The 26,030-nt window shown below is 31.7% G+C and overlaps 1 protein-coding gene across 1 annotated transcript in view; it reads right to left on the bottom strand.

Moving 5' to 3' along the window:
• Positions 1 to 22,009, bottom strand: part of LOC127733170 (uncharacterized) — a 29,041-nt gene extending 7,032 nt beyond the window's left edge. Inside the window, exons 1-5 of the mRNA XM_052242521.1 lie at positions 21,968 to 22,009; positions 15,621 to 15,830; positions 10,095 to 10,163; positions 7,090 to 7,174; positions 5,268 to 5,368 (exon numbers count right to left, since the gene is read on the bottom strand). Coding sequence (XP_052098481.1) covers positions 5,268 to 5,368; positions 7,090 to 7,174; positions 10,095 to 10,163; positions 15,621 to 15,830; positions 21,968 to 21,982 — 480 coding nt within the window. The 5' untranslated portion in view covers positions 21,983 to 22,009. The remainder of the gene's footprint in view (positions 1 to 5,267; positions 5,369 to 7,089; positions 7,175 to 10,094; positions 10,164 to 15,620; positions 15,831 to 21,967) is intronic.
• Positions 22,010 to 26,030: the final 4,021 nt, after the last annotated feature.

Below are 26,030 nucleotides of genomic sequence, written 5' to 3'. Positions count from 1 at the left end.
CTCATTTTTAGACAGAGTTGAACATCTTTAAAATTTGATTGATTTATTGCTGTTGTTTAATGTCATTTTCAACACTATTGGCTGGAGAAAGCAGGAGTTCCCTAGAGAGAAACACCTAATGTCAGCAGGACTTTTAAATTTGAATAAGATTCTACAATATATGAAGTGTTATTCAGGTTAACATATAATGATGAATTTTTACATTGATAAAAGCGTTCCAAAGTTGGCACATGTTTTATCCAAGGTACAAGGGCAATAACTAACAAGAGGCTGTCAGAGTGACAGCAAACCGGATTTCCCTGCAGAGGTCAAACCCTGAACAGTTGAGCCAGTATGGACACTTCATTTAAGCTTAAAACTGCTCTGAATTTGGATTGTGGTTGAATATTTGACACAGCATAGGTTTGTGACACAAAATGAATGTGGTCAAAGAACTCAAAATATTTGAAATTGGACATTTATTTAATTACCTAGTAGTTTTATAAAATGTGACGACAATACGTTCAAATGATGAACTACGTCAACTGAGCTGGAATAAGTTATTGTTTGAGAAAATATGAAATTAAATGAACACTCCTGAGGAAAACAATTTTGTTAAATTGACGAAACTACAAAAACATCTATGGATAAACAAACTGCAAATTGTGGTCTTTTGAGAAATCTTAAATTGAAATGCTGACTGACTGAATTTAATGGGAAAAATAATTACAATGGTCAATTATGAGGTTTAATTAACGGATTAACGACCCTTCAATGGCGATAAGAGGATAATCTGTAAACACAACTTATTACACCTGCTGTAAATGTTAATTAGCTGAGGGTCATAAACCTGTCATAAATATGAAGACAGGTAGAATAATAGTAGTTTCATAAAAATATTACGACAATAAAGGCATGGACTTGAGAAAAAGGGCAGGGCGTCTGAAAAAGGGCACAGGGCGTCAGAAAAAGGGCACAGGGCGGCACTCGGGAAAGGGCGGGCGGACAACCCTGTGAAAACGACCTAGCTGGAACACTGCCTACTATGGTCCAATATCCAAAATCGAAGTACATTGTCAGAATCAGCATATCAAAGAACTCCAAAAATTCATTTTTAATGAAATCAAACAAAAGTTTAATTTAGGACCCTTTGGACCACAATGTGGACCAATTTGATAAAGGAGCTCACAATCCAAAATCTCTCAATACATGGTAAGATTCAGCATTTCAAGGAACCACATAAATTCAATTTTTGTGAATCAAACAAAGTTTAATTTTGGACCCTGATTTGGACCAACTTGAAAACTGGGCCCAAAAATCTAATAATTAAATACAGGTCTAGATTCAGCATTTGAAAGAACCATATATATATATTTAATTTAAGTTGAAATGACACACAATTTAATTTTATCCATATATTTTCTGTGCGAAGGGAAATAACTCAAACTTGATAAATAGATATGATTATAATGAATAAAGTGATGACTAAGTTCTATAAAATTAGATATAATGTAATTTTTCAAATTATAATCAATAATATAATAACAACGACCAGTGATGACTAAGTTCTCTTAAATTAGATATGATTTAACACTCAAACATTGTTAAAATCAGCATATCAAAGAACCCAAGAATTCAATTGTTGATTAAACAAAAGTTTAATTTAGGACCCTTAGTACCTCGATGTGGTATTATCTAACTAATAATGAAAATAAATACAAGTTTAGATTCAGCATTTCAAAGAAACCCTATATATATTCAATTTATGTTGAAATCAAATACAGTTTAATTTAGGACCCTGATTTGGACCAACTTGAAAACTGGGCCCAAAATCAGAAATCTAAATATATGTTTATTAATAGACAATATAAGCTAAGTTTTAAAAGGAGTTCACCTAATCAAAAAAATATATATAGCATTCAGAAAATTAGTTTTTACAGAATAACAAACAATTTACAATTTACCAAAGTAAAGAAAAAAAAAATCAAAAATTTTATTTATCATTAATGCAATGTCTTTTAAAAATCTATAAAACTTATCTGTAATTATCTTCAAAATGTCTAATAATGAACAGTAAATTTCTAATTATATTTACTACTATATAGCTTTTAATCATCAACACTTAGAAAACAGAAAATTTTCAAATAAATCTGTCACTCAAGATAAGACATTAACCACTTGTTTAGTAAACTGATTACAGGACATATAAACAGGTGAAAATTATCTATAAAGGCTTAGTGTAATCAAACTTTATGTATATAATTAACAATTTCTGTTCAAAGGAAAATAACTCAATCACAAAGCAGACCCCAGGGGACTCAACTTTTATTTCATTTGATTTGTTTTATTGTAATATACAAGAAGAAAAATGGTTTCAGGGTGGAGATCTTGACTGTTTACAAGTTTTCAAAAAAAGGGGGTAGGGGTTACTCCAGGGGACTCTACTTTTATTTCATTTGATTTGTTTTATTGTCCTATAAAAGATTATATATGGTTTAGGGGTGGGGATCTCAACCATTTACAAGTTTTCAAAAAGAAGGGGGTGGGGTTTACCCTTGTGGACTTCCCCTAAATTTCATTTGATTTGTTTTATTGTCCCATACAAGAATATATGTGGTTTAGGGGTGGGGATCTCAACCGTTTACAATTTCTCAAACAGAAGGGGGTGGGGGTTACCCCAATGGACTTCCCCTATATTTCATTTGATTTGTTTTATTGTCCCATACAAGAATATATGTGGTTTAGGGGTGGGGATATCGACATTTACCAGTTCTCAAACAGAACGGGTAGGGGATGACCCCAGGGGACTCACCTTTTATTTCATTTGATTTGTTTTATTGTAACATACAAGAATATATATGGTTTCAGGGTGGGGAGCTTGCACATTTACAAGTTTTCAAAACTAGAGGCTCTAAAGAGCCTGTGTCGCTCACCTTGGTATATGTGCATATTAAACAAAGGACACAGATGGATTCTGACATGACAAAATTGTGTTTTGGTGATGGTGATGTGTTTGTAGATCTTACTTTACTGAACATTCTTGCTGCTTACAATTATCTCTATCTATAATGAACTTGGCCCAGTAGTTACAGTGGAAAATATTTTGTAAAAATTTACAAAATTTATGAAAATTGTAAAAAATTGACTATAAAGGGCAATAACTCCTTAAGGGGTCAATTGACAATTTTGGTCATGTTGACTTATTTGTAGATCTTACTTTGCTGTACATTATTGCTGTTTACAGTTTATCTCTATCTATAATAATATTCAAGATAATAACCAAAAGCTGCAAAATTTTCTTAAAATTACCAATTCAGGGGCAGCAACCCAACAACGTGTTGCCTGATTGGTCTGAAAATTTCAGGGCAGATAGATCTTGACCTAATAAACAATTTGATCCTGTCAGATTTGCTCTAAATGCTTTGGTTTCAGAGATATGAGCCAAAAACTGCATTTTACCCTATGTACTATTTTTAGCCATGTCGGCCATCTTGGTTCGCGGGCTGGGTCATCGGACACATTATTTAAACTAGATACCCTAATGATGATTGCGGACAAGTTTGGTTAAATTTGTCTTAGTAGTTTCAGAGGAGAAGATTTTTGTAAAAGATTACAAAAATTTACGAAAAATGATTAAAAATTGACTATAAAGGGCAATAACTCCTTAAGGGGTCAACTGACCATTTTGGTCAAGTTGACTTAATTGTAGATCTTACTTTGCTGAACATTATGATGTTTACAGTTTATCTCTATCTATAATAATATTCAAAATAATAACCAAAAACTGCAAAATTTTTTTAAAATTACCAATTTTGTGACAGCAACCCAACAACAGGTTTTCCGATTCATCTGAAAATTTCAGGGCAGATAGATCTTGACCTGATAAACAATTTTACCCCCATGTCAGATTTGCTCTAAATGCTTTGGTTTAAGAGATATAAGCCAAAATCTACATTTCACCCCTATGTTCATTTTTTAGCCATGGCGGCCATCTTGGTTGGTTGACCGGATCACCGGACACATTTTTTAAACTAGATACCCCAATGCTGATTGTGACCAAGTTTGGTTAAATTTGACACAGTAGTTTCAGAGGAGAAGATTTTTGTAAAAGTTAACAGACGACGCCAGACGACGACGACGGACGACGGACGCAAAGTGATATTTCCTTCGAAAATCCGGTTAATAAAAAGCACATTTTTTTGGTTCTATAAGACTTTTTATTAATATCTTAGAGAAATGAAGGCTTCAGAGCAAATGCAATGTGATTTCCATTATAATTAATATTTCAAAGGGGCAGAACTCGTTAAAAATATTTGATCAGAACTTTATTTTCGAAAGTGTCAAAGACATTGCTGATTTAAACCTATCATATAAGTTTCATAAAATTCTGGCAAGAATTGAATACATGAGAGCGCTAACAATGCAATTTTCTATATAATCAATATTTCCAAGGGGCATAACTCTTTTAAAAATAATTGATCGGCACTGATTTTCGAACTCTTCAAAGACATTGATGATATAAACCTATAATATAAATTTCATAAAAATCTGGCAAGAATTGTACATATTAGTGGGCTCATAAGGCAATTTTCCATATAATTAAAATATCCAAGGGGCATAATTCTTTTAACAATTTTTGATCGGCACTGATTTTCGAACTCTTCAAAGACATTGCTGATATAAACCTATGATTCAAGTTTCATTCTTTTAAAAATAATAGATAGATCGGGACTGATTTTCAAACTCATCCAAGACATTGCTGATATAAACCTATGATATAAGTTTCATAAAAATCTGGCAAGAATTGAACATATGAGAGCGCTAACAATGCAATTTTCCATATAATTAATGTTTCCAAAGGGCATAACTCTTTTAAAAATGATTGATCGACACTGATTTTCAAACTTGTCCGAGACATTGCTAATATGAACCTATGATATAAGTTTCATAAAAATCTGTCAAGAACTGAACAAATGAAAGCGCTAACGATGCAATTTTCCATATAATTAATGTTTCCAAGGGGCATAATTCTTTTAAATATAATTGATCAGCACTGATTTTCGAACTCGTCCAAGACATTGCTGATATAAAACTATGAAATAAGTTTCATAAAAATCTGGCAAGAATTGTAAACGTGAGAGTGCTAACAATACCTGACAGATGGACGCCCCGTATTTTTATGTTCCCCGCAACGCGTAGCGCGGAGGACAAAAATGATTCTGTTTAATCCATTGGTAGTAAATTTTGTAGCAATAACAGTACTGTGTGTATAAAATAAGAGTATATACTTTTATTGATGGATTATCTGCAAGGAACTGGTCTGCCAGTACAATAATAAAACCTATAAGTAGTCCACCTCCACCATACAACCATGGTTGACGTCTTTCCTCTATAAAGTAATGACCAAAATAAACATGGAAATGGATTAACACGATTCTGTACAATAAGTCAAGCATTAAATTCTCCTTAGTTTACAAAATGTGTGAATAAGTTGAGAAATCTATTTCTAGATCTGCCACTGTAAATTGTTTTTATTGGGTACATTGTCTTTTGAATAGTGATGCCCACAAATTTACGTATTTTTGTGAAAAACAGGAGTTCAATAGACAACTGACCATTTTCATGTTGAATGCCACATTTCTTATCAATGTACATAGTAGTTGTTTTTTTTTAGTTAGCTAAGTAAAATCCAATATTAAGCAAAAATTATAAAAGCAGATCTTTTTTAAGATCAAGGTGAGTGAAAGCAATAACAAGGAATGAGCTGTCAAATTGACAGCAAACAAGTTTTTCTGTATTTTGAAAGGCACTTTCAGACTTTTTTGACCTGCCATCTCTTATGCATGTTTTTCAATCAATCAAGGACCATATTGCACGGAAACGATATAAAGTGCCATTTTCAATCAATCAAGAACCATCATGACCATGACTCCTGGATGACAAAAGTGAAATTCATCAATATCGAATTTGACCTCCATTCTGTCATCAGTACCAACATAATAAAATTTTAAAAGAAAATAGGTTGAAGGTTTCATAAGGAATTTTATAGTTTTCTAAAATAAGTGGTATGGATTTTACTCATTGTTGAAGACTGTACAGTTGCCTATAATTGCTTACATCCACTTTATTTTAACCTTGGTGGATAGTTGTCTCATTGGCAATCATACCATATCTCCTTGTTTTTATATTTATTTTACACTACTTTAAAAAATATAAGAAATACCATGGCACCAAATTTTTTTTAATCTACAAGTAGTGCAAAATTCTTTAAAGGGGCATTAGCTGTCAAATCCATGTTCACTGATTTGACTCAGATTCTCATATTTGATTTATAACCTACTAAATCTTATATCCAACTTATAAAAAGTCTAAAATGAACAATTAACAATTTTTGTGTGTATTTTAGTCTAGACACCATCTAATTATTCATTGAGGTGACCTCTGAAGACTGCCGACGGTCATATAACCTGATATAAAAATAAATATAGATATCAATCGATAGTGAGCATGTGCAATTGGATTTTTCTTTATCTGTTTGATTTCATATTATAGGTTAAAACAAATATGTTAATCATCGTTTTTACCTGTATAAGAATGAGTTTGTGTGGATCGAATCAGTCAATCAAATGATTTACCCTTGTTTCACTTTCGATGTTGACATTCTTTTCCTTTTAATAGCTGAACACGCCTAGTTCATGCGTAACCCATCAACTTTTGATTTTTTTTTATATCTCGTAGCTAATGCCCCTTTAATACATTTTGTAGCAGAAACACAATTATTTTATCTGAAAGAAAACTAGATGAAAAGTTTAAGGAGATAGTTTTCATTAAATACTTTCAGAAAATGAAAAAAAAGTGGGAGTTACCAAGCTTTTTTTTTGACAAATAACAAAAGATGTAAATTCACAATACAATTCAATTTAAATTTTAAGAATCATAAGTTACCTCCTCGTATAAAAATAAATTTCAAATCTTTTTTATATTAAATCAAGGCTGTCCTATTTAATGATATATTCATGAGTTAGGTATTGTCAATTGTGTATTCCACAGAAAATAAACCAAAGTAAATTCATGAGTTGTGAACTGGCGTAAAGTAACAAATTATCCTACCTTTTCTTACTCTAATTACTTCTTTTGTTGTTTTTAACATTGCAACTTTAATTCCTTGGTCTGTAGGATCAATTAATTCAGCTTGCTGTTAAAATAGGAATTCAATAATGTAGATCCACTGATAAAACATATATAAAGGAATTACACATATATCTATATCATAACAACTTATACAATTAAACATCATTACCACTCAAATGAATGTTTTATCAGTATAGTTTTTTTTTTAAAGATTAAAGCAATCAGCTTTTGAAATGAAAAAGCATCAAAGGTTTTCTTCCAATAATACTAATAAAATAATTTTGTGGCATCAAACACTGTCAAATACACTATTAACATATCTTATTATCTATTTATCAAGAGAATAACAAAATTTTGACAGATTTCAAGAATTTGGAAACTTCCAGGGCTATAGAATGAGTCTTAATATTCTTCCTCTCTACTACAATACATATAATCAAAGTGCTTGCGGTCACTGAAGGCCAATGATTGCATTCATTTTGCAGTGTGAACTAAAAATTAAACACTGCATTGTTTTAAGCATTGTAAGGCTATACTATGAATTGGTTTTTAATCGTAGTTGGTTGAACTACAATTATGGACAAAAGAAGATAAGAAGATAATTCAAATTTTAACAAGTGAAACTGCAAGCTACTGCTCTCTGATGATACCCCCACCCAAATATGGATAATTTTAATAGTATAAAAATATGTAAGTGTTCGGTAAACAGGAAGTTGTTGAGTGATGAATCTGAAAACGCATCACACAGGATAGCTCACTCATATAAACCTTGAAACCAAATTTCAGAAATCCTTGTAATGTAGTACAACATGTACCTTAGAAAAATGCGACGAAAAATATTCCTGGGACGGATGGATGGACGGACAGACAGAGGTAAAACAGTATACCCCCACTTTTTTAAAGCGGGGGTATAATAAATATAACTTTTACTATGACATCATTGATTATTTCAGAACAGACAATAGATTCATGCACCATGCCCAATTTATTTAATTTTCTTGACAATATAAAAAAGAAGATGTGGTATGATTGCCAATGAGACAACTCTCCACAAGAGACCAAATGACACAGAAATTAACAACTATAGGTCACTGTACGGCCTTCAACGATGAGCAAAGCCCATACCGCACAGTCAGCTATAAAAGGCCCCGAAATGACAATGTAAAACAATTCAAACGAGAAAACTAACGGCCTAATTTATGTACAAAAAATGAACGAAAAACAAATATGTAACACATAAACAAACGACAACCACTGAATTACAGGCTCCTGACTTGGGACAGGCACATACATACAGAATGTGGCGGGGTTAAACATGTTAGCGGGATCCCATACCTCCCTTTACCTGGGACAGTGGTGTAACAGTACAACATAAGAACGAACTATAAAAATCAGTTGAAAGAGGCTTAACTCATCAGATGGATAAAAATACAAATACTACAATTACAAGTGGACGTGGCCGGGTACTTGTACATCCAAACAACAAAAAGACACCAAGTACAGATCTGAGAGTACTCGCAGTTACTGACAGCTAGTTCAAAGCCACTAACAACTAATAAAAAAATCATGCATCTAAATTTCATTTACCTGTGTTTATGGTTATTGCAAATGGATGGTATTTTTGTTCGAGCATATTGTTTTTCTTTAATTGTTTAACATTTCTTACCGATATAACATGTTACTTTTATTATTTTTCCCTTAGTTTATTTATTTTGTATTCAAAATTATTTATTTTGTAAAAATATTTCCTTTCTCTATTGGTACTGTACAGGTATACCTAACAACAAAATTATTTTCATTTACCTGTGTTTAAAGTTATTGCAAATGGATGGTATTTTTGTTCGAGCATATTGTTTTTCTTTAATTGTTTAACATTTCTTACAGATATAACATGTTACTTTTATCATTCTTCCCTTAGTTTATTTATTTTGTATTTACATTGTGTCATAGGTCAATATTATTTGTTCAGTGTATGTTCAATGGTGTTAATATGTCCTTTGATTGAGTTAATCTATTTCAGTTGATATTTTATAGTGGGTCTTTCTATGTTGTGATGTTACACTATTGTTTCAGAAAAAGGGTGAAGGTTTGGTACCATTAAAACGTATAAACCCGCTGCATTTGTTTGCACCTGTCCTAAGTCAGGAATCTGATGTTCAGTAGTTGTTGTTTGTTGATGTGGTTCATAAGTGTTTCTCGTTTCTCGTTTTTTATATAGATTAGACCGTTGGTTTTCCCGTTTGAATGGTTTTACACTAGTAATTTTTTGGGGCCCTTTATAGCTTACTGTTCGGTGTGAGCCAAGGCTCCGTGTTGAAGACCGTACTGTGACCTATAATGGTTTACTTTTATAAATTTTGACTTGGATGGAGAGTTGTCTCATTGGCACTCATACCACATCTTCTTATATCTATCTCAGGCTAAATTATCAATCCGTACACATCCAACATCCAATGGATTTAGTGTAAAGACATCATAAACAGTCAGAGAAAAACATGACCTTGTATGGTTATATGCATACTCGGTAAACATCATTTTGTATCTTGAATATCTGATTATATATTTCATTGATGAATTTCTTGAAATGTCATGGACAGATGTACAGAATGTTGTGCTCAGTGCACTATGTTTTGTTTGTCTCAAAAATAGTGATAAAGTCTGGACAAATTTATATCTATCAAGCCAGCCACATCAGGGCTTTGATTGGATGAATGCAATCTTTGCCCTAAAAATGGAGAGGATGGGTTTAATCAGCAATAAGTAATTATGAAAACATCACTGGTTTAAGCCAACCACATTTTGTGTCTGTACTAATTCAGGCTTTCTGCACCCTGTGTTGTTTGTTGTTTGTTTTTGTTTGTATGTGTTTTTATTTTAGAGGAGTTGCCTGCTGGTGGTAATTTGATGTGGTCTATTGTTTTACTACAAATATATGTAATGATGAAAAGAAAATACATGAGAGTAAAACTAGATGAAACTGGTACCTTGTAAGCCATCATAGCTAATGTGTAGTTTCCAACAGCAAATTCCACTTCTCCTTTTCTGAAAAATCCCTAGGTAAAAATAAACATGGGATTGAAAACATATTTTGAAATCACTTTTTATTCAATATATATACATATAGACCCTGGGGTCATCTCTCATAAATTATCCAGAATGCTGGAGTCATGCCATGAGTGATTAACTGACAATAAATTGTCCCTACATTTGGGAAAGACGGAGAGTATAATTTTTGGTCTCTAATACGGGAATGATTTTGCTATCTCTTGTAATCATATTAATATTGAATCCAAAAATTTTGTAAAATATTTGGGAATAATAATTGATCAGTTTCTGATTGGTGACTATATTGTCAATTCTATAGCGAAAAAAGTTAATCAAAGGCTTAAATTTTTAAATAGAAACATAGAGTTTCAATCTAGGATAACATTGTGCTCTTCTCTGATTCAATGTCATTTTGATTATGCATGTGCATGCTGGTATGAAGGTATATCAAAACAAATGAAGAATAAACTTCAAGTGGCACAAAATAAGATTGTGAGATTTATTCTGCAATTACATCCTAGAAAAAGTGTGACATATCAGACGGAAACCCAGATGAAATTAAACAAAAGAAATGGAACTCTTTGTTAGAGAAAGTAAAAAAGGCCAAGTTGGTAAATTTGAATTGTTTACATCTGTTTCTATGGGCTTTAAAAATTTAATGAAAGTGCCTTATTTAGGATTTTATGCATCTTATGTATGTGTTTTTACTTAAATTATGGTATGGAGCTTCGAGATATTTGTAAACTTTTAAATTATGGACAAATTTTCACAAAACAGTCGATTGTGGTAGGCGCAAATACATGTGGATCTTTTTTGTGCATAAGCACCAATTCTGCTGAAAAAAAATCCAAAGAAAGATAATAGATTGATCTTTTTAAAGCATTTATTTGCATCTCTATCCCCGGCGACACTTTTTGGGGAAAAAATTCCCAAAATGGGCAATAATTTCATCGAAAAGAGAAAGTCGAGTACACCTTTTTATGTTTAGGCGTGTTTGAGTTGACTTTTCTGTCTTGAAAACCTATAAAAGAAAAATATTGGAAACATCATCTCGCATCAGATTCTATTATTTTTATATATTTAGGTTGATACAATAACATTAAAAATTTACAGTACTAAAAATAAAATATATGGGTCAAGCGAAATACCTTTCTAATGCATCATAACAACTGGGTAGGTGTGTTCGAATAACAAATTTTTACATAAAGTACTTGACAACAGACTTTTCAAGTGGATCTTAAAAATGCATAACTTCAAAAAAACTTCATTTTGTGTGTGTGTTATCTAGGGTAATTAGTCTTCAACCTCTGAAATTTTTTAGTCTGCCCTTCCACGAAATATTTAATTAGATTTTTTTTTAAATATTTTTGAAATTTCGAAAATTCCCCTTGACAACAGATCAGACAATAGTTTCAAGTAGATCAAATGCATAAAAGTACATTAAATGATGCTTAATAGCTAGTAGATACATTTGTCTTTTAAAATACAACTGGCATATAAGGATCGTAATGATGCTATGTGGATAAATTTTTCTGTTTTCAAGAGCTAAATTGACAGGGCGTCATCACTACAATGGCTTCCATTTTTACGATTATAAAAATTAGGTGGTGTAATGGGGAGATAATTTTGATGAAGTAGAATCCTGACTGTATATTGAATTTGAAAAAAAAGGTTTTTTAAATATACCGGTAGATAAAAGAGTCAAACAACTGAGACTCAATCATGTTTTCAACATTTTTAACAATAAATGCCCAAATTATTTGAATACTAATTTTGTTAGAAATGAAACATCTTTCAACACAAGATCTAGTAACATGAATTTGTATATACCTGTAATTGAAGGGCGTGAATCTACTACCTTTTTTTTATAATAGAATAAAAGATTGGAACTCGCTACCAGAAATAGTATAAAATTGCCCAAAGAAATATAATTTTCAAGTACAAGTAAAAAAATTTTGATGGATAAATTTAAATCCATCTTTAATAGTGAATTTGTTTTTTATTAATTTTACTCAGGTTTAGAGCCTCTATCTGTGATAATTTTAAGTGATTTCTGTTAGTAATATGTGTCAACCTTGGTGTGAACTGATAGTCTCTTCTTAAAAGGACCCCACTGGAAATAAGCTTCATTAACTTTTGTGGGTCGTCCTAAGGTATTAATTAGGCTGCAGTGAAAATCTAGTCCATTTAATCAATTAATACAATCTAGTCAAATATCAAAATAATGACAATTTCCATAATTTTATTTTTTAAATTATAATTTTTAGGGATCATAATTGTAAATCATTTTAGTGTCTGTAACTGTGAAATCCTATTCAGGTCTAGTGCTATATCTGTATGTCATTTAAAGTGTCTGTTAAATTCATGCCTTTTTATCTTGAATAAATATATATAGGATACAGACATCTTTGCCATTTAACTACGTTTTATAAAAAATCTGGAATTTATCAACTCTATCTAAATTTGTGGAATAGGAGCCTATTTGACAGGAAAACAGTCTAGTGTCCATAAATCAAGCCCTTAATAAAACTACCAACTTTTGAATGTCACTTTTTATTATATTGTATGGAGTTGAAAATGTGTAAAGGAGCTGATTATAATACCGGTAAGCCTGTAGTATGTGAAATAGGCATTCATCAAACTTTCAACTACCATGAAATTGTGTGTGAAAATGAAATGTATATCTATCTGCATTTCCAATTACACATATACATGATATACACTGTGTATATTTTATTTCTTTTCAAATCAAACAGATTTAGATTTAAAATAAATGTGGATTGTGTCCACATCTGGACACAGATGATGCCCTCGCTTGCATATCATATAGTTATAAAGGGACATAACTGAAGAACAGTAAAAGTGACTCTACCCAAATTTGAACTTGATCTGAGTTTTGTGGTAATAAGCCTCATGTGTAAGTCTCATAACATTTGGTTGAGGCTAACTTAAGTAGAGAACAGAAACTAAAAATTCAGCAACTTTTCTATTTGTAAACACCCATAACTCTAGAATGGTTTTGTATAAGTTTTATAACATTTGGTTGAGACAAACTAAAGTTAGAGAATGGAAACGAAAAATTCAGCAATTTTTATGTTTATAAAGGGACATAACTCAAGAATGGTAACAGTCTTGCCACCAAATTTCGTACTTAATCTGTATTATGTAGTATAAGCATTGTGTATAAGTTTCATAACATTTGGTTGAGGCAAACTAAAGTTAGAGAACGGAAACAAAAAAATTGTACATTATCTTAGTTTTGAGGTAATGAATATTGTGTATAGGTTTCATAATGTTTGGTTGGGGCAAACTTAAGTTACAGAATGGAAACTAAAAATTTTGCAATCTTTCGATTTATAAAGGGGCATAACTCAATAATGGTTAAAGTGACTCTACCCAAATTCAACTTGATCTGTGTTTTATCAGTGGAAGTCAAAATTAAACATTGCATTGTATAAAGCATTGATTGCAGTTGATTCAACTATAATCAGGGACAAAGGAAAATAACTCCAATTTTCAAAAATTACTTGATATTTAGAAATAAAAAAAAGAAAAATTTAACAATTTTTCCATTGGAAAGAGCATAACTCTAGAACAGTAAAAGTGACGGCACCAAAATTCAAACTTGATCTGTATATTGTGGTAATAAGCATTGTGTATAAGTTTCATAACATTTGGTTGAGGCAAACTTAAGTTAGAGAACGGAAACGAAAAATTTAGCAATTTTTCCATTTGTAAAGGAGCATAACTCTAGAACAGTAAAAGTGACGCCACCAAAATTCAAACTTGATCTGTATTTAGTGGTAATAAGCATTGTGTATAAGTTTCATAACATTTGGTTGAGGCAAACTAAAGTTAGAGACGGAAACCAACTTTGGGATGTACGAACGGACAAGGGTAAAACTTAATGCCCCCTCCCCTACGGCGGTGGCATAAAAATATATCTAAACCATATATTCATACAGCAGTTGTAGCTAGCTAAGATACATGTAGCAGTCTGTAGTAGCACATTTTGAACCAAATTATGTTCTGTCTGTTTTTTTTTATTAAGGATAATACTCATCCTGTTGGTAGATGGACTGTATAGATTACAGTATATTCAGAAATTGTTGCTAGGTTTTTATTTATGCAAATACTGCTATTAGATGATAAGACAATAAAAAGAACTCGCATTCTGATATCAGATAAATATTTATTTATGTATGCAGATTTTCCTGAAATCGCAATAATTAATCTTGCATTTTTGTCCTTTCTTAAATTTTGAAGTTATTAAAGACTAAGGTTTCAACTCCCTCAGGCAAAGTTGACCAAAGATGGATTTGGCTATTTTTTTAGGTCCTTTTTCGTAATATAGCTCTTCACCTTTTTCGGTTCTTATACATCCTTGGCTTTCAAATATTTGGCTTTGAGTGTTCCTAATGAAGATAAATCCAGAAAAGCGCTTCGGACACATGAAATTTATAAAGTTTTGTTTTCATTTTTTTGAAAATTGCAATAATTTCTGAATTTACAGTATTTATAGTGTGTTTTGCTTTAGTTATACATAAGGAAAAAGAGTATAAGACAGGTGTTGTATGCATGTAAAACTTGTTTAATTTGTGGACATTTATCTTTGTTTGTACATCTATTTATCTCAGAAGAGTCTGTTGCTGGTGATTTATGGTCTATTGTACCTGTACTGTCTTTTATTTTTGGTCATACATGTTATCTTTTCTATGTACATGGTTTAATAGGTGTGTACTGTGTACTATGTAGAGGATGCCTGTAATGTATATGCAGATACAGAAAAATATGAATATTTCAGGAAGAATATATTCTGATAGAATTGACATAAATTAAAGCATTGAATGTGTATATTTGTATCCAAAAACGCTGTGTTCAAAAATAAATATGAAACTATTCATTTTAATTTGACTGTTACCAGATGCTCATCTGTCTGTCAGTCTGGATTGTTGGCTGGATGGATTAAGAGGGGTGGTTGATGATGCATTGATCAATAATCATCCACATTTATATGGATTCAGACCTTTGGTCTGACCTAATAATATAATGTTGATTGACTAATGTCAAATGGATATATGTTGCATGTTTGTTCAAAATCATAACATATAAATGTGGTATGACCTTGCAAAAGACTGTACTGCACTGACAGACAGATAACATTTAAACATACAAACTCAAAAGCGATAACTCTGCAGGAAGAGAAGTCACTGTATATATATATGTCACTAAATGATCACTACTATGACACTACTAAGACGGTTTGTTAGAAAATAAATTGCAAAGAAAAAAATGTTATGGCTAAATATAACCTTAAAGGTACATTGTAGTTAACCCTTTCTGAAGGTATTAAATTTGTTTAAACCTAACACAAAATAATTCATTGACATACTATGTACAATTTTGTTATATAGTATTACAGTAACTAAGTTATACAACATAAAATCACCTTGTCCAAAAAATACCTTTGGCCAATCAGATTTCAGCTGAATGGTTTCTTTAGCATCTTCCATGGCATAATAATACTGATGAAGTTTGAGAAAGCATAGTGATCTATTGCTGTATAAAACATGGTTTAGGCCATCTTGGCCGATAGCATGTGTGTAATGGAGGACAGCTTCAGCATAATTGCCTTCTTTTACACATTTGTTTCCTTCTTCTTTCAGCTGATCAGCCTTAAAAGTGTAAAATATAATTAATCAGTATTTTTTTATATACAAATACAAATATATTTTCATTGCTGTTGTAAAGTAAAAAAAAAGTTTAAATATACTATTGCTTCAATTTTTCTCATTGACTTTAATATCAGAATTGTTAATCAAAGGTCATGATTTGTACTGTTCACTTATTTATAGACCCGAAATGTTTCTTTTTTTTTCTTCCATTCAAATTTTTGGACAGTTTGCACAATACTGTGTGTTTCTGTACTGTTTATGACATTGCTTTATCAAATCTTCTTGACATTTTTTATCAAATCTTCTATGCAACTGATGTCAATTTCAAAGCCAATTTCTGCTCAATAAGTCATATAAATGTGTAGGATAGAGTGATTCATCTGTTCCTAATTAACATTTTGTTTTCATATTTTTTACACACCCCCACACCTTTTTTCATCATTTGCAGTATGCTTTTTATTTCTATAAAGCAAAATTTTAAAGAATGTGGATAGTGTCCACATGTGGACACAGATGATGCCCCCGCTTGCATATCATATATTTATAAAGGGACATAACTGAAGAACGGAAAAGTGACGCTACCCAAATTTATAACTTAAGTTACAGAATGGAAACTAAATATTTTGCAATCTTTCGATTTATAAAGGGGCATAACTCAATAATGGTTAAAGTGACACTACCCAAATTCAACTTGATCTGTGTTTTATCAGTGGAAGTCAAAATTAAACATTGCATTGTATAAAGCATTGATTGTAGTTGATTCAACTATAATCATGGACAAAGGAAGATAACTCCAATTTTAAAAATTACTTGATATTTAGAAAAAAATTAAAATTTTGCAATTTTTCCATTTATAAAGGGGCATAACTCTAGAGCGGTTAAAGTGACGCCACCAAACTTCAAACTTGATCTGTGTTTTGGGGTATAAGCATTGTGTATAAGTTTCATAACATTTGGTTGAGGCAAACTCAAGTTAGAGAACGGAAACCAATTTTGGGATGTACGTACATACAGACGGACAAAGGTAAAAACTTAATGCCCCCGCCGCTACGGCGGGGGCATAAAAATACCCAGAACTGCTAATTTAATCTATTCTGCATAAATATAACATAAATTTTTGAACAAAGTACAATTAAATGTGCTTCCACACTCATCAAAAAGAAAAAAGAAAATTAGATATTTACCCAGAAAATGGCTAACACCTTCTGTCAAAAGACGGAAAAAACAACATTTTTTGGTAGGGCACCTTATAAGATGTTAGTTAACATCTTAAAAACATCTCTATAGTTCACTTGTATCAAATCTTATATAAAAATTTCAAATTTTAAAATGGAAATCGTTCAAGGTCACTGCTTTTTACAGCTGAAAGAAAACTATAAATGTGCATCCTACATGCCCTATATGTACAGACGTCAATCTTGAATCATGTTTAGCAACATAAGTATCAAATTAGTTATAAATATAGAAACTATAGTTATAATCCTTTAAATTATTTGAATTTATTACGATCTTAACGCATACATATGTATATGTAGGGGGTGGCAAGCTGTCTAAATGTGACTCTGCAGTGATGGTCATCACACTTTAAAATTTCCTGCAATGATTCCACATACCAGTAACCTGTTTTTTCCTTGTTTATGTTATTTTTTGGAGAAATTAAAGTCCGGATCTATTGTGTTAAAAGTAACTTTTGTTAACCCTTTTTAGATTAAAACAATATTCCCCCAAAGTGTTCCTGATAAAATTTATTTGAGAAAAACTGTGAATTTCTGTAGGCAACTGGTCCTTGACCATTAGGAATATTAAGATGCTTTCCATTTTTAAGATTCAGATTATAGTCACTAATTAATCCCTTTTGGGATTCTGAGTCCGGAGCGATTTTCTGATTTGGCCACCTCAGACAAATCAGCAAATCGCTCCAGACTCAGAATCCCAAAAGGGATTATCCTTAAAATATGGTTTTTCGTGCTTTTAGAATGCATTGTGACATCATAATTTCCATTAAACATGTTGAAAAAGCATGTTTGGTATGAATTCATATGACGTACGAAAACATATGATCCCACAACAAGTCAATAATCTGCGAATCTGGGGTTGTTCTCCCAAAAACATGTTAGCTCCCATTCACGTTCACCCTCCTACACGTTCGCACCCCAGGTCAGTTCGCACCCTTTTTATTGGTATTGTGTTAAATAATTTTTCAATTGTTTTTTGGTTAGTATATTGCTATATATTTTTTTTGTTCATAATGTTTCAAAATGAAGTCACTTTCTAAAAATGATTTTTGTGTTGAACAATTTTTCAATCGTGTTTTTGTTATTGTATTGCTGTAATAATATTTTTTTCATTGTTTCAAAATAAAGTGATGTGTTTTGTGTTGAATATTTCTTAATCGTGTTTTGGTTTTAGTGTATTGCTATTGTAATGGTGGTCACTATGGTTACTTGTTTTTTATTCTATTTATTTGGGGTAACTCTTTCTTCCGAGACCGGCCATGTAATAAGTAATAATTCTTGTCGGGACTTCCTGCCTCTTGCACGTGCCTGACATCCGGCCCGGCCGGGCTCGTTGTCCCTAGGAACTATAAGTATGACTTCACTCACGGGGTTCAGGGCAGTCTACACTTAGGATTTGAAATGAGCAGACGCTCATACCGTTTGGCTTGCAAATTTATATGGAACTTTACAACGACAAGTAGACTAGCCACCACCGTATATTTTATTATTCTTGTATGTAACTTATATTCAACCATAAGGTATGTCTCTTAATAAACATCTTGTTTATATTTACGTGGTTTTAGTTGTCCAATATCCCAGAAATTTATATGGAACTTTACAATGACAAGTAGACTAGCCACCACCGTATATTTTATTATTCTTGTATGTAACTTATATTCAACCATAACATATGTCTCTTAATAAACATCTTGTTTATATTTACGTGGTTTTAGTTGTCCAATATCCCAGAACTTGGGTAGACAACGGGAAAACGAAGCCAGTGGAAACTCCACTCCCGTTACACTATAAAAAAAAAATTCCATTGTTTCAAAATAAAGCGACTTTCTAAAAAGGTTTTTGTTAAATATTTTTTTAATGTTAAGATACCAAACCGCTATTAAACTCAACAACAACATTTTGAATTTTCATTGTTTTACTCATACCAACATGACTAAGCTAAATTCATGCTAATTAACTACATGCAGAATTTACATCAAAACAGAGACATATAATACAAAAGATTCGCAACTCTAGTAGAGTCTATATAACAGCCAATGAAATGACGTGGCCACTGGAAAGCCGATTAATCCGATGGATTTATGGGTAAGAACCCGTATTTCTACGCCTCACGATTTTTCTAATGGATAATGCCGATACCTTTCACAGCTAAAGCATGCAAGTATATTTAAAAGTTACAAAAAACTAATTCTAATAATTTGTTATTGATAAAATGTGTTCTAATGATGAGATTAATCAAATACAAACAAAGTTAAAACTCAGCCCATTTTACTTCACCTATTGCCGTAGAAACCATTTGATCTCCCAATTTTTTTCTTAAAACTTGAAAATATGCTAATAAATATATAATTTTATGGGCCAATAGTACTCCCAAATGTTGTTTCGTGAAAATAAGACTATTTTCGTAAAATTTGATCCAACAATGTGGTGATTTTTTCTGATTGATAACCGAATTTTTTTTTATTAAACTGGCTAAATATTGAAATTGTTCATAACAAATTTCCTTAAATCAGTCCTTCTTTTTTTGTGCACTATGAAATTTATAGCCTGCATTTTGTTAGACATTTTATTCATTTTTCATTCTGTTTATAGCAAAGTTGTTTATTTTCTCCTATTCTGAAGTCATTGTTTTTTTTTCTTCTTTTTAGGGTGCCAAAGATGAACGAATGCAGTAAATTTACAAAAGGAGTAAAATTTTCCTAGTAAAGGAAACCTTCTGCTGGTCGTAATATTATGAATGAGCTTCATATGCATCTGTTGTCGTTTCAGACTACGCTTCTCGTTCAAAACATGAACCTTATTCATTTTTAAATTAAAATCGTATTGAGGACATTTCAATGGTGACTGCAAAAGATATATATATATATATATACATTTAATAATAAAAGATTTTATTTACACCAAGGATTTGTATATGTATACACATAAACAGTCTTACTTTTAAATTGCCATCTCTTTACCCCAGAATAAAAAGACAAAAACCGCTACAAATGATTAAAAGACAAAAACCACTACAAATGATTGTCTCGTGGAAACAAGGTTATAAAATACTTTTTAAATAGTGTCTTCCGTGTTGCTTTGATGTATGACCTGTGTTTTTTTATAGATTTTTTGTTGCTTCGAGGACACACATATCCATCTATGTATGCAGTATTGTCAATTGTTTTTGTTGGTGGGTCTCTCGCTTATGTTTTCGTCCTTTTCACTATCAACAAAGAGTTCGTTATCAGTTTATTCAACTAGGAGTATATCTAAGTCGTAACTATTAAGATTGTCATCCCACGAAATAAAATCGGAATTTTCCATATTGCGTGCACATGAATGAAGCTTTATTCAAATGAGAAATTAATTGTAATTTTCTTAAATATTAATTCTCAATACACACTTCGAACATGAAGAAACCATAAATTTACCGACAATCATTTAAAAAAACAACTCAATGCATGCCTATATGATAAAACTGTCAAACAACACTTAGAAATCAAACATTTACCGACAATCCTACAGAAAAAAAACTCAATGAAAGCCCAATAAATGAGGAATATAAAAATAAATAAAATTTTAATAATTTATAAATATCAAGAATAAAAAACAAAGCCTATCATGATTAACAATTAATTAACAAATAAATTAAGTTTTTTTCCATATTAATTAATTATACATTTTGTGACTTGTATTTTTGGAAAGAGTGTGGACACCTGTGGTGTGACAACTTCTTGTTTACAAGGTGTCAATTAAAACTCATTATTTATAACACGTTCGTGATTTACCTGGTCATCGAATAATTCAAACCTAATATACATGTCACACTGTGAAATTATGTCTCCGAGACAGGTGTATATTCAATAGAAACCCATTATGTAACTATCAAATAAAAATGAACTCTGACACAATTTATCATCAAGTGTTAATTATTTAATATCAGTTTTTTTTTTATACAATATCAAATTATGTCTCTTTATCAATAATACAAATCTAAAATCAAAATTACATTAAAATAAATAATTATATATGTACTCAAATTATATTTAATTAATTATGATAAATTTAACACTGAAACAGTTTATGTTATGCTTAAACATTCGTCCTTATTTCGAGTACTTTTAATACTTTTATTAATGACTCTATTACCTAAGGAGATCTCGCGAGGTTTACCTAGTGGCAGCGTGTTATTACGGGATTTCGCCGAGTTGCAAATCTCTTGTATTATATGTCTCTGATCAAAACTTGTTGAAAATTATTATATGTTAATTATGTATGATTACTGTTAATATGGTGTTTACACAGCTAATCTTAGTGTTATTGTTATGTGTTTGAAAATCGTGATTGTTGTTTTTAAAAAAAATCATCAAATCAATTTAAAACAATATTTCATTTAAAAATTCCTGTATTTTTATTTATGAAAATAAATATATTTTGATATAAACATCTAATAATTCATCAAGTTTTTGAAATAAAAAAAAGGGTGCGAATGTGTAGGGTGCGAACGGACGCATGGGGCGAACGTGTGGGGTACGAACGTGTAGGGTGCAAACGTGTATTGGGCGCAAACAGACCCGATACCCTAATCTGCTAATCTGTTAATTGTTTTTGTTATGAATTTCCCATCAACTAGCTAGGTAAATGGAGTTTTTAATAAAGTCTGGGTTTTTTCTTTGGTTGTAAACAATGCTTTGGACATTGTCACTATCGCCCAGGAAGTGGGCAGGGGAGCAGATGGTACGAACAGATGATCCGATGTCGAGCAGAATAATATTTGCCATTTGAATCATTACGTAAAACTTTTTACGTATCAAATCCCCATTGCTCCTCATAAACAAATCAACAGGTTAGTAAAAGATAATTATTTGCAGCACATTGTCATAGTTTGTGATCGTGCAAAACTCATTCTTTTAAATTTACCTTTTCTTTTGACATTTCTATTTACAACATGAATTATCTCCCTTTAAGACAGCAAAAAAATATTTGTCAACTTGTGTTCAAAACCTTTCTTCTTTAAAAATGCTTCAAAATCTTTATTTTAACTATTCTGAAAGGCAAATAAAATTGAGATGATGATTTGTAACCTGAAAGAGGGGTAGGCGGGGACTTGAAAAGAAATGAAAAAGGGGGAGGGGGTTCAAATGTTTTACTGAAAAATCTGTTTGCCGTCACAATTTGATAATTTTCATTGTGCATAATGACGTTTCAGCTGCACATTTGTGCAGATTTTAGAGAACAAATATTTTGGTAATACTAACTCATTAAAAAGTATGATGTGGTACTATGATTGTCAATGATATTATTTGTAAAGGCCAAATTCAAAGTAGAAAGAAGCGAACACTATGCGTTCTTCAACAATGAGAAAACCTAACCCATAAATAGTAAGCTATGTGTAAGTACTTTAAAAAATATCCTTGGGTAACACATTTTTTGGTATAAGCGTTCCTGATGAATGTAAATCCCGAAAAGCAATTTGGACGCAACACATCGAGTCATGTTATAAAGTGTTGTTTTCATTTTTCTATAAAAGGCCCCGGTAAGACACGATGTTAAACAATATAAAAGAGAATATTCGCGAATATATTTGTTGACACACAACACTCCCCCTAGTGGGACAGAGGTGTAGCTGAAAACAACAACCTGAACAACAAAGTGTAAAAATACATGATTGCAGAATTGTGCAAATAATTGTAAAACCGTGCACTTGAATTAAATCATTGCAGAATTAAGAAAATGATTCTAAAATCATACACTTGAATTGAATTATTGCATACTTGTGCAAATAATTGTAAAACTGTGCTCTTGGATTAAATCATTGCAGATATGTGCAAATAATTGTAAAACTGTGCACTTCCGGAATGAAATCTTTGCCATGAGAATTATCAAATAATCGTAAAACTGTGCACTTGAATACAATCATTGCAGAATCGTGTAAATGATTGTAACACTGTGCACTTGAATGACATCATTGCAGAATTGTGAAAATAATTGTAAAACTGTGCACTTTTTGTCCATCATAGTTTCAATTTACCCTCATTTTCTGGTGGAAGTCCAAATTTTCAGCCCTTTTTCCTGGTCATACCCCATTACAGGACCTATACCTATTGTATGTATTGTTAATTTGTTCTTGTCCTGAACATGCATAGAATATTTGCCACTGGACGTTACCTAACAATTAATCAATCATTGTTGAGGAACTACAAGTCATATTATGGCATTGCTTATCAATGTTTATGTTATAAAAGCGGACATAAAAAATGTATAGAAATTAATATTTTATGCTCATGAAGTTATAAAAAGTTTAGGCCATGGAATAAAACATTTATTTGCCTTCGCTTAGGGAGATATGAAGGTTTGTTAATCCTCGAAAAGTCATATTTCCCTCGGGCGATTTTCAAGGGTGAACAAATCTTCATATTTCCCTCAGGTACGGGAAATAAATATATAAATATTGCATGAACCAATGCATCGTTGTGAAAATCCATGGATGGTTCCAACGACAATGGACATTTGAGCGATAAAAAAACGACGTTTGAGCGCCGAAATTTTAGGACATTTGAGCGAAAATAAAAAATAAGTATAGGACGTTTGAGCCAATTTTTTTTAGAAATAATGTCTATTTTAACATGTACATTTATTAGTATTGAGATCTCAAGTGCCAATGGACATTTCACTTTATATATATAAGAATTTTAGAACAAAGAAAATTTGCTCAGCCAATGAATTATAGTAGAATTGATTGGTAAGTAGAGATCAACTCAGGACTACTCCTACCATTAACTAGCCAGAACCGGTCGAATAACTTGGGTGTAAAATCAAATAAAACATTTTTATTAAAAACTTAACTCTTTTTTCTTACTTTTTAAAAATATTTTCTTAATTCATATAAAAGTATCACAGGAAATTTTGCTCAAACGTCCTATATGAAAATCCAGATAAGGTTAACATTCCGGCGCTAAAATGTCCTATGATATCGGCGCTCAAATGATCCTATGTGCATTTTTTATTTTCGCTCAAGTGTCCTATTTGCCCGTACCAGCGGGATTTGAAACCTTAATCTTGTGATCTAAAGGCAGCGCTCTAACCAATTGAGCCATGCAAAGAAGGGCAGAGCTTTAGATGGAATGGCGGACCAGGTTAGCCAGTCTCTTGCATGTCACCGTCATCCTATAACCTGGTCAAACCTCAAGACCATTTCTAACATCTAACTGCCAGGCAATTACATACACTCGTGTGTACCAGTAGTAGATGCTCACAGCGCCTAAGTTGTGAAAATTCACTGATGGTACCAGCGGGATTCGAACCCTCAATCTCGGGAACAAAAGGCAGCGCTCTAACCATTTGAGCCAAAGAAGATCTTCCCAAACTCAATTAGACAGACTACCTTTATATCTCCGGGTCTACAACAGCAATTAAAAACATTTTTTTCAACACATATGCCACACAGGTGTTAGACCACAATTTCAAAACCCCTATATAATCAACAAAATTTTTCAATTTTCACAGCTTTTGAAATATATTTTACCTTAAGTTTAACCTCACCGAAACCAGGTATAGAATTGTACATGCATCACCTTTCTACATTCCAATTTTGAACCAATATTTAAAGTCTTGTAATGAAAAACCACTGGTCGGAAATAAACTGCTACTAAAATAACGCCCGATTTTCTTGAATCCCCAGTCTTTAATGCAAAATCATGGACAAGTAAATTTTGGCTCAAAATGGTCTATTTATATTTTTCTTTCATCAAAAGTTTCATTTCTTCAAATTTGTTTGTTAGTTTAAGTAAACCATGACATCAAAAGCACTATTTTTTGTCAGGAAAGGGCTACTTTTACATATGTTCTAAATTGAAGTGGGTGAATTGGTGGTCTGACACCTAAAAAGACATAATCAGAAGTCTTTATTTTGCCTTTTTCTTAATCCTTGGCCAATGTGTAGTAAATAAAACCATATCTTATATTAATGCAACTTATATCTGCAAAATTCAAAGCTCAATTTAAACTGACTGTAATTATGACATTTAATTTTCCTACTGCTTTAAAGTCTTTTTACAACTTTTACATTGAGTTTAGTTATAAAATCATAGGTAATAAAGTGTCAAGAAATATTGACCCCCCTTTTTCATCAGTTATCAGTAATGGACCATTAATTTATCAATAATACATTTATGGTCACGAGACATTTTTCATTTACTATAAGTCAATAATATTTAAGGTAGAAAACTTTTATTTGAGACAATTTATGGAATTGGGGTGTATTTATTTAGTTTTTACATTAGACTATTCTATTTACCAAATACATGGAATGACGCAATAATATAACGGGTAAAAATCAAATAATTTCATGAAATGATCAATCTTCATGTGAACAATTTTTTTTGGCAGTAAACAACCTGTGTTTTACTGTTTAATATCACAGAAACAACTTACTGTGCATTGATAACAATTCCAGACATTTTTTATATGCATGCTGTCTTAGATGCATGATTTTTTTTATTAGTTGTTATTGGCTTTGAACTAGCTGTCTTTAACTGCGAATACTCTCAGATCTGAACTTAGTGTCTTGTTTGTTGTGGGGATGTATAAGTACCCTGCCATGTCCAGTCTGTGTTTTTGTTAGATGTATTATGGCCTTGTATCGATCTGATGAGTTAATATAAAAGAAGATGTAGTATGATTGCCAATGAGACAACTCTCCACAAGAGACCAAATGACACAGAAATTAACAACTATAGGTCACCGTACGGCCTTCAACAATGAGTAAAACCGATACTGCATAGTCAGCTATAAAAATCCCTTTTCAACTAATTTTATAGTTTGTTCTTATGTTGTACTGTTACTATACCACTGTCCCAGGTTAGGGGAGGGTTGGTGCCTTCAAACTAGTTCAACCCCGCCACATTCTATATATTCCTGTCCCATGTCAGAAGCCTGTAATTGAGTGGTGGTTGTTGTTTGTTGCGGTTTATCATATTTGTTT

This window comes from Mytilus californianus, unplaced genomic scaffold (genome assembly GCF_021869535.1).
Source record: "Mytilus californianus isolate M0D057914Y unplaced genomic scaffold, xbMytCali1.0.p SCAF_3, whole genome shotgun sequence".
NCBI classification, from domain to species: Eukaryota; Metazoa; Mollusca; class Bivalvia; order Mytilida; family Mytilidae; genus Mytilus; species Mytilus californianus.
The sequence above is the reverse complement of the archived record's forward strand: the minus strand, read 5'-3'. Positions and strand labels throughout refer to the sequence as shown.